At 45.3% G+C, this 13,675-nt stretch overlaps 1 protein-coding gene across 4 annotated transcripts; it reads left to right on the forward strand.

Moving 5' to 3' along the window:
• The first annotated feature begins 3,975 nt into the window (after nucleotides 1-3,975).
• On the forward strand, nucleotides 3,976-9,065 carry lrrc31 (leucine rich repeat containing 31). 4 transcript variants are annotated; one of them, XM_038973239.1, is made up of 13 exons: nucleotides 3,976-4,424; nucleotides 4,672-4,724; nucleotides 5,039-5,209; nucleotides 5,337-5,492; nucleotides 5,616-5,783; nucleotides 5,873-6,037; nucleotides 6,140-6,229; nucleotides 7,143-7,283; nucleotides 7,409-7,576; nucleotides 7,663-7,827; nucleotides 7,938-8,093; nucleotides 8,187-8,464; nucleotides 8,588-9,065. In XM_038973239.1, the coding sequence occupies exons 2-13, from the start codon at nucleotides 4,712-4,714 to the stop codon at nucleotides 8,705-8,707; spliced, it is 1,791 nt and encodes a 596-aa protein (XP_038829167.1). In that variant the 5' UTR covers nucleotides 3,976-4,424; nucleotides 4,672-4,711; the 3' UTR covers nucleotides 8,708-9,065. The 4 variants fall into 4 exon arrangements, with proteins under 4 accessions (XP_038829167.1, XP_038829169.1, XP_038829168.1 ...); XM_038973241.1 differs by having other exon boundaries at nucleotides 5,042-5,209; XM_038973240.1 differs by having other exon boundaries at nucleotides 4,681-4,724.
• The last annotated feature ends 4,610 nt before the right edge of the window (nucleotides 9,066-13,675 follow it).

The raw sequence follows: 13,675 nt of genomic DNA on the forward strand, positions 1-13,675 counted from the left end.
TACTGTAGATGCCTGGGATTAACTGATAACTACCATTCCTCTCACTGTCTCTAGAGCCAGGCCCAGACCACAGAGAGACAGATTAGGGAGGCATTTGACAATCTTCACCAGCTTCTACAAGATAAGGAGTATGCCAGGATAGCTGCGCTGAGGGAGGAAGAGGAGCAGAAGAGTTAGTTGATGAAACAGAAGATTGAGAAGATCAGCAGAGATATCATCACTTTCAGACACACTCAGAGCCATAGAGGATGAGCCGAAATCTGAAGACATATCTTTCCTGCAAGTCAGAACTAATATGTTTATTGACTGATCAATAAATATTGATTGATTGTTTCATTAAATCTGGTATTTTGTTCCTCTGCAGAACATCAAGGCTTCTGCCTCCTTTCTTTCTCTTCTCTGTGGTTCTAAACCCAACCCCACAGCAGCACTGATTGTTCTTCCAGAACCCAGTGCACACTGACGGATCCACACCTGGTCTCAGGAGCACTGATAGATGTGACCAAACACCTGGGCAACATGCAGTTCAGAGTCTGGGAGAATATGCAGGGGTATGGCATACAGTGAGTACCTTATACAGTTTTCACAACATTAATTCTATAGCACTTTAAATTGAGACTCTCCATTGAACATTTTAGTTTTAGTCCAGGACAACCTGTGAGACCCAAGTGTTTTTGCAAGAGCTTAGAATGTTTGTTTCTGTTTCTTTTTTTCTACATAATCACTACATCTTAGAGAAGACAGGACACACAACAAATGCTACTAAGATATACATTTGGGTCTAAGGTTTAACTATGTAGTGTTTGACATGAGTTTAGGACCTGTTGCATCTTTGTAGCCGTGGATCTCACAGGGTTAAAATGTGTCCGGGGGAACCATCCGATGAAGTTTAGAAAGAGGACCTTGTTCTCCCTGTCTTCAGATCCTGTGATTCTGGACCCCAACACTGTCCATCCAGATCTCACGTTGTCTAAGGATCTGACCAGTGTGAGAGAGAGTGAAGAGACACAGAAGCTTCCTGACCACCCAGAGAGATTTGATTACTTTACATGGATCATGGGTTGTGATGGCTTTAACTCAGGGACACATAGCTGGGATGTTGAAGTTGTGCAAAATACAAATTGGAACTTGGGTGTGGTCACAGAGTCTGTGCAGAGGAAAGGAACCATCGAGAGTGACCACTGGCGATTCCGGCACTTCGATGGTGGATATATGGAGCATTTAGTCCACCGGGTTCGTCCATTGACCTCACAGTAACACAGAAACCACAGAGGATCAGAGTGCAGCTGGACTGGGACAGAGGAACGCTGTCATTCTCTGACCCTGATAACAAGACACACCTCTACATGTTTACACACACTTTCACTGAGCGAGTCTTTCCATTCATTGGTAATAAACTCAACAAAAAAATAAACATCCTCTCACTGTCAAAAATGCTCACTGTATTACTCACTGTATTTTCAGCAAACCTAACATGTGTAAATATTTGTATGAACATAACAAGATTCAACAACTGAGACATAAACTGAACAAGTTCCACAGACATGTGACTAACAGAAATGGAATAATGTGTCCCTGAACAAAGGGAGGTCAAAATCAAAAATAACAGTAACAGTCAGTATCTGGTGTGGCCACCAGCTGCATTAAGTACTGCAGTGCATCTCCTCCTCATGGATTTGCCAGTTCTTGCTGTGAGATGTTACCCCACTCTTCCACCAAGGCACCAAGGTTCCTGGACATTTCTGGGGGGAATGGCCCTAGCCCTCACCCTCCGATCCAACAGGTCTCAGACGTGCTCAATGGGATTGAGATCCGGGCTCTTCGCTGGCCATGGCAGAACACTGACCTTCCTGTCTTGCAGGAAGTCACGCACAGATCGAGCAGTATGGCTGGTGGCATTGTCATGCTGGAGGGTCATGTCAGGATGAGCCTGCAGGAAGGGTACCACGAGGGAGGAGGATGTCTTCCCTGTAACGCACAGCATTGAGATTGCCTGCAATGACAACAAGCTCAGTCCGATGATGCTGTGACACACCGCCCCAGACCATGACGGACCCTCCACCTCCAAATCGATCCCGCTCCAGAGTACAGGCCTCGGTGTAACGCTCATTCCTTTCACGATAAACACGAATCCGACCTTCACCCCTGGTGAGACAAAACCGCAACTCGTCAGTGAAGATCACTTTTTGCCAGTCCTGTCTGGTCCAGCGATGGTGGGTTTGTGCCCATAGGCAACGTAGTTGCCGGTGATATCTGGTGAGGACCTGCCGTACAACAGGCCTACAAGCCCTCAGTCCAGCCTCTCTCAGCCTATTGCGGACAGTCTGAGCACTGATGGAGGGATTGTGCGTTCCTGGTGTAACTCGGGCAGTTGTTGTTGCCATCCTGTACCTGTCCCGCAGGTGTGATGTTCGGATGTACCGATCCTGTGCAGGTGTTGTTACACGTGGTCTACCCCTGCGAGGATGATCAGCTGTCAGTCCTGTCTCCCTGTAGCACTGTCTTAGGCGTCTCACAGTACCGACATTGCAATTTATTGCCCTGGCCACATCTGCAGTCCTCATGCCTCCTTGCAGCATGCCTAAGGCACGTTCACTCAGATGAGCAGGGACCCTGGGCATCTTTCTTTTGGTGCTTTTCAGAGTCAGTAGAAAGGCCTCATTAGTGTCCTAAGTTTTCATAACTGTGACCTTAATTGCCTACTGTCTGTAAGCTGTTAGTGTCTTAACGACCGTTCCACATGTGAGTGTTCATTAATTGTTTATGGTTCATTGAACAAGCATGGGAAACAGTGTTTAAACCCTTAACATTTAAGATTTGTGAAGTTATTTGGATTTTTACAAATTATCTTTGAAAGACAGGGTCCTGAAAAAGGGACGTTTCTTTTTTTGCTGAGTTTAGATCCAGGGTATGACTGTGGCAATGCGTAGGTCTAGAGAAATGTTGTACAAAACCCACTGAGTCGATGATGGCTCCGAAAGCCTTTTGGAGTGCATCTGTGGCTTTTTCCATGTGAATATTGAAGTCACCAAAAATGTGAATATTATTTGCCATGACTACAAGGTCCGATAGGTTGATTTATGGTTCATTGAACAAGCATGGGAAACAGTGTTTAAACCCTTTACAATGAAGATCTGTGAAGTTATTTGGATTTTTACGAATTATCTTTGAAAGACAGGGTACTGAAAAGGGGACGTTTCTGAGTTTTGCTGAGTTTAGCTGTAGTCTCCATCCTCTGAGGATCTTACCAATGAAGGCCTCTGTGCAAATCCAGCACAGTTAGTTAGAGAAGACACATAGTTGCGTTTCAGGTCGTCTTTATTGCAGTTGTGTTGCACAAATAATCAGATCTCACAACGCCTGGAGAAGTGTTTGTCGTATATAAATGAGATAGCAATGCCCCTTGTCACTGTCTCATTTCAGATTCAGATGTATTTTTAATCCCAGCCCCCGTCCCCGCAGGAGGCATTTTTCCTTTTGGTGCATTTTTCCTTTTGGTAGGCCGTCAATGTAAATAAGAATTTGTTCTTAACTGACTTGCCTCGTTTAATAAAAGGTTTAAAAAATATATATAATAATAAAAATAATACAATTAGGTCGAGAGTTGAATTATTTGCTCGATTTTTGGGAACCATCTTTTACTGTACATTAGGCTTACATATTTCCAGTAAAAAATTGCTAAATATTTACATTAAGTCAATATGTAGGCTACATAAAGTCCACATATGTTTCCTTTGAGTAGTCTTATAGCATTATTATCCTTGGGTGATATGTAATATAATGATAATTAAGTTATTATATGAATGTAATCTTGTAATAAATAAAATATGTATTGATCAATCCAAATATTTCAGCGTTATTCAATCATCTCTGTTCGACCTAGATGAAAAAATGGATTTTAGCTCAATATTTATTATGTTGCAAGCTGTCGTTTTTGTTTACTAAAGGAGTTCCGAAGTCTACTTCCTGAATGGATGGCACACCTGATGGTTGTCACTCGTTACCACAGCCACAAAGTCCAAATTGGCTAGGCTATATCGTAAGTAATGAAAACAAAAGGTGCTTTTGGGTCTTAATTTAATGTTAGAGTTTGGCATATGGTTACCAGAGTGGTTAGGGTTAGGTTTAACATCTGATTTTAAGAAGATACATTGTAGAAATAGGCGGGGATTTGCTGTGATAACAACTGAAGACTGCACCTGAAGAGCACGAGACACCACGCGTCAACACGGAGTGACAATATCCGAAGGAGTCGCATCTGTAGACGCTGATCCAAGGTCAATTTGGCGTTTATTGAGCTGAAGGGGGTTTGAGGACGGCAAGCCGATCCTAGATCTGTACAGGACAGCCTCTACTTGGAGCTGAAGTAGCCTACACCTGCGACAGACGCAGTTCAGCGGTCAGGCAATAACACGGATCCAAAAGTATGTATTGTAAACTTTAAATGCTGAAAAATGTCATGTTTTTCGCAATAAAAGAGACAAGACGCACGCAGCTTGGGTTTCTTTGTGGGAGGTCGATTGTGTTTTTAATAAGATTTCAGTGTTCAATTCGGTAGGCCTACTCAAAAGATTGAATACAGAAGTATTGCCCCTATTCTAGGCAGAAACGGTCATGTAAAATGGTATCTGTGTCAACGTGTGTGTGATCTGTGCACCATCTGATCATAAGCTGTTACAGAGCTATTTGAGTTGCTGAGCTGCACTGAAGAATGGAATCATCAGGTATGTTGCTTTATGTTTTTGCTCCTATACAGGTCTAGGCTCCGATATTGATTTCCTAGCCAACTGATTATGTCCCACTGATGATTCAAATATGATAAAGTTTGGAATGAGATTGGAAAATCTGATTGATCTGTTGTTATGGCCATACATCAGTCCTTGACTCAATTGATCACTTGACTGAGTAGGTGTGTTAAAGCTGAGCTGGAACAAAATACTGCACACCCTGTAGCTCTCAAGAACTGGGTTGGGGTAGAGGGTAAGGGTCGTTTTGGGATTGATTAGATGCCTGCTCATGTCTGTTTGTGATTGGCCAGAAGTCCAGCGGGGGCGGGGACGATCACCGTTTGACCTCATCATGAACCAGATCCGCAGGAAACGCACGACCTCAGACAGGAAGTCAACGTCCGGCCGCTTCCTGTCCCGCCAAGCGGAGAGTGGAGGGCTTCCTGAGGACAGAGAGACGGAGGAGGAGAGGGACGGAGCAGGTGAGAGGACTGTGAGAACCTCAATAAGCAGCAAAAGTATTTAGTGCCCATAGTCAGTACCATTTTACTGGAATTGTAGTGTGTCTTAGGATAACTTAACGTGTGATATGTTTGTGTTGTGTCCCAGGTGTTGTTCCTGGCCCAGCTGACCTAGCAGAGAGTGTGTGTGACATGGGCTGGGGTCGTGTGTGTGTGTTTGTCAAGAGGCTGGGGAAGAGAGCAGACAGCAGGACTCTGAGTCTGGCTCACTGTGACCTCACTGCTACTGATGTACTGGAACTGGGTTAGTACACACATACATTTAAATACTTTATTTGGATCCACAAATCAAATGTACATTTCAAGACACACACACACACATACTCGTCATATTTTTGTGCCCTCATACACCCTGTCTCTCTCTCAGCTACCTTGCTCCCCTCGCTGTCTTTATTGGAGGAGATGGACCTGTCATGGAACGAGCTGATTGGAGGATGTTTGAGATCATTGACCTCTCACCTCCAGAACGTGGGTGGGCTCAGAACGCTCAGGCTCTCCTGCTGTAGGCTGACTGCTGATGACATCACTGCTCTGGGTGGGGCTTAAAAAGAGACTCTAACCTACACACTAACTGTGTCTTTACATTAGTGGCTATTTTGCAGACTGCCTGTGTGTGTTGTGTAGGTGAGGCATTGAAGTGTGTTCCGGTGTTGGAGGTTCTGGACCTGTCCTGGAATGCTGGTATTGGTGGCTCAACTTTGCAGGGCATTGTGGGTAAACTCCACCCAACCCTTAGAGAGCTCTACTTGGTGGCCTGCCAGCTCACTGAAACTGACGCTACTATACTGGGTACGTACACATGCATGCACAGACACACACACAAACACAAAGTTGTACGAGGTTAAGTAAAAAGTTAAATAAAAGGTCTCTCCCCTCTCTTTCTCATCCCAGGTGGTATAGTGAGTGTTCTCCCCAGACTGTGTGTGTTGGATGCGTCTTGCAACCCTCTCCTGGCCCACACACAGACAGAAGCAGAGGACGGTGCTCAACTCTTTATTATAAAAAAACTACAGTAAAAGGGTGCTAGAAGCAAGCCAACACTCCTAAGTTGAAAAGGGGGTCAGCCCTTACTCATTTGTTGCAGTTCATATATATATAAATATTATAATTTTATAATTTTTATTATTATAATAAAAAAATGTAACCTTTTATTTAACGAGGCAAGTCAGTTAAGAACAAATTCTTATTTACAATGACGGCCTACCAAAAGGAAAAATGCCTCCTGCGGGGACGGGCTGGGATTAAAAATACATTAAATGGAAATATAGGACAAAACACACATCACGACAAGAAAGACAAAACTACATAAAGTGAGACCTAAGATAACAACATAGCATGGTAGCAACACAACATGACAACAACATGGCAGCAGCACAACATGGTAGCTGCACAAAACAGGGTACAGACAACAAAAAATTGGGCACAGACAACAGCACAAAGGGCAAGAAGGTAGAGACAACAATACATCACACAAAGCAGCCACAACTGTCAGTAAGAGTGTCCATGATTGAGTCTTTGAATGAAGAGATTGAAATAAAACTGTCCAGTTTGAGTGTTTGTTGCAGCTCGTTCCAGTCGCTAGCTGTAGCGAACTGAAAAGACGAGTGACCCATGGATGTGTGTGCTTTGGGGACCTTTAACAGAATGTGACTGGCAGAACGGGTGTTGTATGTGGAGGATGATGGCTGCAGTAGATAACTCAGATAGGGGGGAGTGAGGCCTAAGAGTTTTTTTAAAATAAGCATCAACCAGTTGGTCTTGCGACGGGTATACAGAGATGACCAGTTTACAGAGGAGTATAGAGTGCAGTGATGTGTCCTATAAGGAACATTGGTGGCAGTTGATATAGTTGCAGATGATAGTAGATTTTCTTGGTGTTGTTTTTCTTTCACAGGCAGCATGTCAGAGACAGAGCCAGGGAAAGGCGGCGTGTGGGGTTTGGGGGGGTTAGTCCCTTCCCTGAGCCACACCCCCTCCCTTACAACCCTACGCCTACACGACTGTGGCCTGACCACACAATCCCTCGGCCTGTTGGGTAAGACGCCAGTCAAACACATAAGGGAGTGAAACTGGCCTTAGATTAGTGTTTGTCTAGGGGCTAATTCATCTATCAGTCCTCATAGATCTGTTAATTTGATCCACCCCTCTTTCTCTCTACAGGTGGTTCGTTCCACTGCCTCCGCTCCCTGTGTCAGTTGGACCTGTCCTGTAATAAGGGTGTGGCCGGGGGGCTGTCCCTCCTCTCCCCTCACCTGGCTCTCCTCTCACATCTGGGCGGCCTGGACCTGCACCTCTGCTGCCTCACACACACAGACCTACAGGCCCTCAGTGAGTGTGTGTGTGTGAGAGAGAGAGAGAAGTGATATGTCTTAAGTTGATGCGTACCTTTGAATGTGAGTGTTTGTTGTCTCCAGTCCAGGCGCTGCCCTCGCTCACTGAGCTGACGGAACTGGACCTGTCATCCAATAAGGAGGTTGGGGGTGTGGTCAGTGATCTAGTCTCCGCCCTCCCGCTGTCACAGATTAAACTCCTCCCACTCAACGGCTGCAGTCTGAACCAGGAATCACTCAGCGCACTCGGTACTCCACTATTACTGGCTGCTTCTTATTCTAGTCTAGTGTACTTCAAGATGAGGCTTCTGTTTGACTGCTTGAATCCAAATAAAATATTCTGTATGTGTGTGTTCCAGCTCTAGCTTTGCCGTACCTGCGGTGTATAGATGTGTCCTGGAGTAAGATGGTGGGCGGGCGTCTGGCACTGCTATTGGAAGCTCTGCAGCCGTCAGTCACCCAGGAGCTCCGCCTTAGCAGCTGTGACCTCACTACTGACGACCTGCTTCATCTGGGTACACACATGCATACACACACTATCACGCACTCTATACACAACTACTGACACAAATACAGGTGCGTCTAATAATCTTTCCTTCTCCCCCTAGCTGTGGTATGTAAGCGTGGCGTTCTGTCCTCTCTGCGTGTGTTGGACCTGTCCTATAACGGAGGGGTGGGGGAGGAGGGGTGGTGTGGGTTGCTAGGAGAGGGTGGGCTGGGCTCACTGGAGGAGCTGGACCTTAGTCTGCGACCCCTGACCTCTAAGCCCTCACTCCTGACCTCTAACCCCTCACCCCTGACCTGGCTGCCAACCCTGCTCTCTGCTTTTCCTCATCTACCTGCGCTGACACGTCTCTCTCTTCAGCGATGGACTCTCACAGCCCAGGTACACACACACACAAGCACTGACTTGGTACTGACTTTTCATCTATATGGCATAAAATCAGGCCAATTGTAATGAGTGGCTGGAACTATCAGTTGTATGTTATTTCATCCTTCTCTCCTCCAGGAGCGGGAGCAGGTAAACCATGCCCTCAGGAAGAGGGAAGTACTATTAGAGTTGGACCCCGTCCTGTTTGCTTCGTCCGCCAATCAGGAGGGGCTAGAGGAGGAACGCTATGAGGAGTAGAGCTGGAAAGAGGGAAGGGAATTGGAGGGGCTTTTGTTTGTTTTAATTGATTTCATGTAAATGTATCTAATGTTTATTACTAACATTTGGGTCAAACACATTAACTATGTTGTCTTTTCAGATCAAGCACCCAAAATAATATTGTGATGTTAAGCACCATGCACATACACCATACTGTTTGCACATTGTTTTCCCGCTGAAAATGACTTTGATGAAAGTAAGAAGTTTACATCAGTAAAACTACTAACACTGTGAGTCTACTGATCTGAGGTGTTTGACCAACTCTGTTCATTTGACTTTTAGCTTCACTCTGACATGCTGATGATTGTTTCAATAAATTATGCACCGGGTACATGAATAACACGTTTGACATCTTGGAGTGTGTGTAATAATTCTGCAGGTGGAAAGTAGTGTGTCATATTGTGTTTAATGGGTTTCACATTCTCATCTCCGATAGAAACAGAACCTGAATCATTTATTCTTCTTGCTGGCTAGGCGGGTGCTTTCTTCTCCTTCACTGCAAGTTCCTTTCTTCCATCACTCTTCTTCTGTCCTTCTCCAGTTCTCGGAACATTTCGAAGCCCCTCCGGACCATCAGCCCCTGCCACCATGCCTGGATCTGTTCGCAGAAACATTGTATGTGTGTGACCAACTGGGTTCAAAAACTCAGATCTCCTGTGTGCCACAAGACTGTGTTCGCCCTTCAGTTATTTACAAGCACCTGTATGTGTGTTTGTATGTTTGTAGTATCTGTATGGCCTTGCGGAGCTTGTATCCAGTCTCCTTTAGGTAGAGTTGTATAGCCCTGAGGCATAACTTCTACCAGAGGGTTGTAATTCAGCTGTAGAACCACCAGGTGTCGCAGGAGAGGCAGATATTTGGGCAGAGCTGATATCCTGCTATCCTGTGTATACAACTATTTTAAAGCTGGGGGGAAAGGAGAGGAAAGGGGTAGGTGTGTGGTTACCAGGCAGCGGGCAGAGTGGTTAGTCCCCTCCTGTAGTTCCTGTTCACTCATGACTGCACGACTCCAACACCACTATTAAGTTTGCAGATGACACAACAGTAGTAGGCCTGATCAACGACCAGACAGCCTATAGGGAGGCGGTGAGAGACCTGGCCGTGTGGTGTCAGGACAACAACCTCTCCCTCAACGTGATAAAGACAAAGGCGATTATTGTGGATTACAGGAAAAATAGGACAGAGTACGCCCCCATTCTCATCGACGGGGCTGCAGTGGAGCAGGTTGAGAGCTTCAAGTTCCTTGGTGTCCACATCACCAACTAACTAATGGTCCAAGCACACCAAGACAGTCGTGAAGAGGGCACGACAAAACCTATCCCCCCTTAGGAGACTAAAAAGATTTGGCATGGGTCCTCAGATCCTTAAAAGGTTCTACAGCTGCACCATCGAGAGCATCCTGACTGGTTGCATCACTGCCTGGTATTGCAACTACTTGGCCTCCGACCGCAAGGCACTACAGAAAGGTAGTGCGAACGCCCCTGTACATCACTGGGGCCTAGCTTCCTGCCATCCAGGACCTCTATACCAGGCAGTCAGAGGAAGGCCCTAAAAATGGTCAAAGACTCCAGCCAACCTAGTCATAGACTGTTCTCTCTGCTTCCGCGCGGCAAGCGGTACCGGAGTGCCAAGTCTAGGTCCAAGAGGCTTCTAAACAACTTCTACCCCCAAGCCATAAGACTCCTGAACATCTAGTCAAATGGCTACCCATACTTTTTTGCATTGCCCTCTCACCCTCTTTACACCACTGCTACTATTTTAAATGACTTAAAATGTAAATGTACTCTCTGTTGTTATGTATGCATAGTCACTTTAATAACTCTACCTACATGTACATACTACCTCAACTAACAGGTGCCCCCGCACATTGACTCTGTATCGGTACCCCCCTGTATATGGTCTCGCTATTGTTATTTTACTGCTGCTCTTTAATTACTTGTTACTTTTATCTCTTATTCTTATCCGTATTTTTTTGAAACAGCATTGTTGGTTAGGGGCTCGTAAGTAAGCATTTCACTGTAAGGTCTACACCTGTTGTATTTGTCGCATGTGACTAATAAAATTTGATTTGATCAGTGGAGGCTGCTGAGGGGAGGCTGCTGAGCGTATTCTCTATATGGCTCCCTATCAGTGGAGGCTGCTGAGGGGAGGCCGGCTCATAATAATGGCTGGAATGGAGTGAATGGAATGGCATCAAAGACATGGAAAGCATGTCTTTGATACCATTCCACTGATTCTGCTCCAGCCATTACCATGAGCCCGTCCTCCCCACCCCAAGGTGCCACCAACCTCCGTGCGCCATATTCCCTAATATAGTGCACTCCTTTTGGCCAGAGCTCTATGTGGCAGCATATGAATCTTTGGCCAAAAGTTGTGCACTATAATAGGGAATAGGGAGCCATATAGTAGTGAATATGGTGTAATTTCAGTTTTGCTGAAGGTTGATGACATCACTCTCCAAGTGCATAAAAATCGTCTATCCTCGGTTGTAACACTCACTACCGAGTTCCAAACTGCCTCTGGAAGCAACGTTAGCACAAGAACTGTTTGTTGGGAGCTTCATGATATGGGTTTCCATGGCCGAGCAGCCGCACACAAGCCTAAGATCACCATGCGCAATGCCAAGCGTCAGCTGGGGTGGTGTAAAGCTTGCCGCCATTGGACTCTGGAGCAGTGGAAACGCGTTCTTTGGAGTGATGAATCACGCTTCACCATCTGGCAGTCCGATGGACGAATCTGGGTTTGGTGGATGCCAGGAGAACTCTACCTGCCCCAATGCATAGTGCCAACTGTACAGTTTGGTGGAGGAGAAATAATGGTCTAGGGTTGTTTTTCATGGTTCGGGCTAGGTCCCTTAGTTCCAATGAAGGGAAATCTTAATCCTACAGCATATAATGACATTCTAGAGTCTACACGATTCTGTGCTTTGAACTTTGTGGTATCAGTTTGGGGAAAACCCTTTCCTGTTTCAGCATGACAATGCCCCGTGCACAAAGCAAGATCCATTTAGAAATGGTTTGTCGATATCGGTGTGGAAGAACTTGGCTGGCCTTCACAGAGCCCTGACTTCAACCCCATCAAACACCTTTGGGATGAATTGGAACGCAGTCAGTGCCCGACCTCACTAATGCTCTTGTGGCTGAATGGAGTTAATGATTGCCATAGTAATTACCAGAGCCATACCATTGTTCTACAGCGCAATCGAAATTTATTCAGACCCCTTTCCCTTTTTCCACATTTTGTTACTTTACAGCCTTATTCTAAAATGGATTAAATAAAAAAATTTCTTCAATAATCCACACACAATAACCCATAATAACAAAGCGAAAACAGGTTTTTAGACATTTTTGCAAATGTATTAAAAATAAAAAACAGTATTCAGACCCTTTGCTATGAGACTCGAAATTGAGCTCAGGTGCATCCTGTTTCCATTGATCATCCTTGAGATGTTTCTACAACTTGATTGGAGTCCACCTGTGGTAAATGCAATTGATTGGACATGATTTAGAAAGGCACACACCTGTCTATATAAGGTCCCACAGTTGACAGTGCATGTCAGAGCAAAAACCGAACCATGAGGTCGAAGGAATTGTCCATAGAGCGCAGAGACAGGATTGTGTCGAGGCACAGATCCGGGGAAGGGTACCAACACATTTCTGCAGCATTAAAGGTTCCCAAAAACGCAGTGGCCTCCATCGTTCTTAAATGGATGAAGTTTGGAAACACCAAGACTCTTCTTAGAGTTGGCCGCCTGGCCAAACTGAGCAATTGGGGGAGAAGGGCCATGGTCAGGGAGGTGACCAAGAATCCGATGGTCACTCTGACAGAGCTCCAGAGTTCCTCTGTGGAGATGGGAGAACCTTCCAGAAGGACAACCATCTCTGCAGCACTCCACCAATCAGGCCTTTATGGTAGAGTGGCGAAACGGAAGCCACTCCTCAGTAAAAGGCACATGACAGCTGGTAGGAGTTTGCCTAAAGGCACCTAAAGGACTCTCAGACCATGAGAAACAAGATTCTTTGGTCTGATGAAACCAAGATTGAACTCTTTGGCCTAAATGCCAAGCGTCACGTCTGGAGGAAACCTGGCACCATCTCTACGGTGAAGCATGGTGGTGGCAACATCATGCTGTGGGGATGTTGTTCAGCGGCAGGGGCTGGGATACTAGTCCGGATCGAGGGAAAGATGAACAGAGCAAAGTACAGAGAGATCCTTGATGAAAACCTGCTCCAGAGCGCTCAGGAACTCAGACTGGGGCGAAGGTTCACCGTCCAACAGGACAACGACCCTAAACACACAGCCAAGACAACGCAGGAGTGGCTTTGGGACAAGTCTCTGAATGTCCTTGAGTGGCCCAGCCAGAGCCCGGACTTGATCGAACATCTTTGGAGAGACCTGAAAATATCTATGCAGCGACGCTCCCCATCCAACCTGACAGAGTTTGAGAGGATCTGCAGAGAAGAATGGGAGAAACTCGCCAAATACAGGTGTGCCAAGCTTGTAGCGTCATACCCAAGAGGACTCGAGGCTGTAATCGTTGCCAAAGGTGCTCCAACAAAGTAATGAGTAAAGGGTGAATACTTATGTAAATGTAATATTTATGTTGTTTTTTTTTTCTTTGTCATTATGGGGGTATTATGTGTAGATTGAGGGGAAAAAACAATTTAATCCATTTTAGAATAAGGCTGTAACGTAACAAAATGTGGAAAAAGTCAAGGGGTCAGAATACTTTCCGAATGCACTGTAGATGGAGAATATTGAGCAATCTAAACTTTTCTTAGTGTTCTATGCAAAAATGGTCATTACCATGGCAACTATATCACATCAACATGTTGGCCATATTTGGTGTACCAGCCATATTGTAAATGAATGAAAAGGATAATTTATTTTTTATTTTATTTAACCTTTATATAACAGGAAAATATATTTTTGAGGCTACAAAACCTC

This window comes from Salvelinus namaycush, chromosome 33, assembly GCF_016432855.1.
Source record: "Salvelinus namaycush isolate Seneca chromosome 33, SaNama_1.0, whole genome shotgun sequence".
Classification (NCBI taxonomy): Eukaryota; Metazoa; Chordata; class Actinopteri; order Salmoniformes; family Salmonidae; genus Salvelinus; species Salvelinus namaycush.

What these genes read in the sequence shown, in the direction of transcription:
- lrrc31 (XM_038973239.1), top strand. An exon ending in ACAGACAGAAGCAGAGGACG is followed by an intron (nt 6,230 to 7,142) that starts GTGCTCAACTCT and finishes TTTCTTTCACAG; the next exon opens with GCAGCATGTCAGAGACAGAG. An exon ending in CACAGACCTACAGGCCCTCA is followed by an intron (nt 7,577 to 7,662) that starts GTGAGTGTGTGT and finishes TGTTGTCTCCAG; the next exon opens with TCCAGGCGCTGCCCTCGCTC.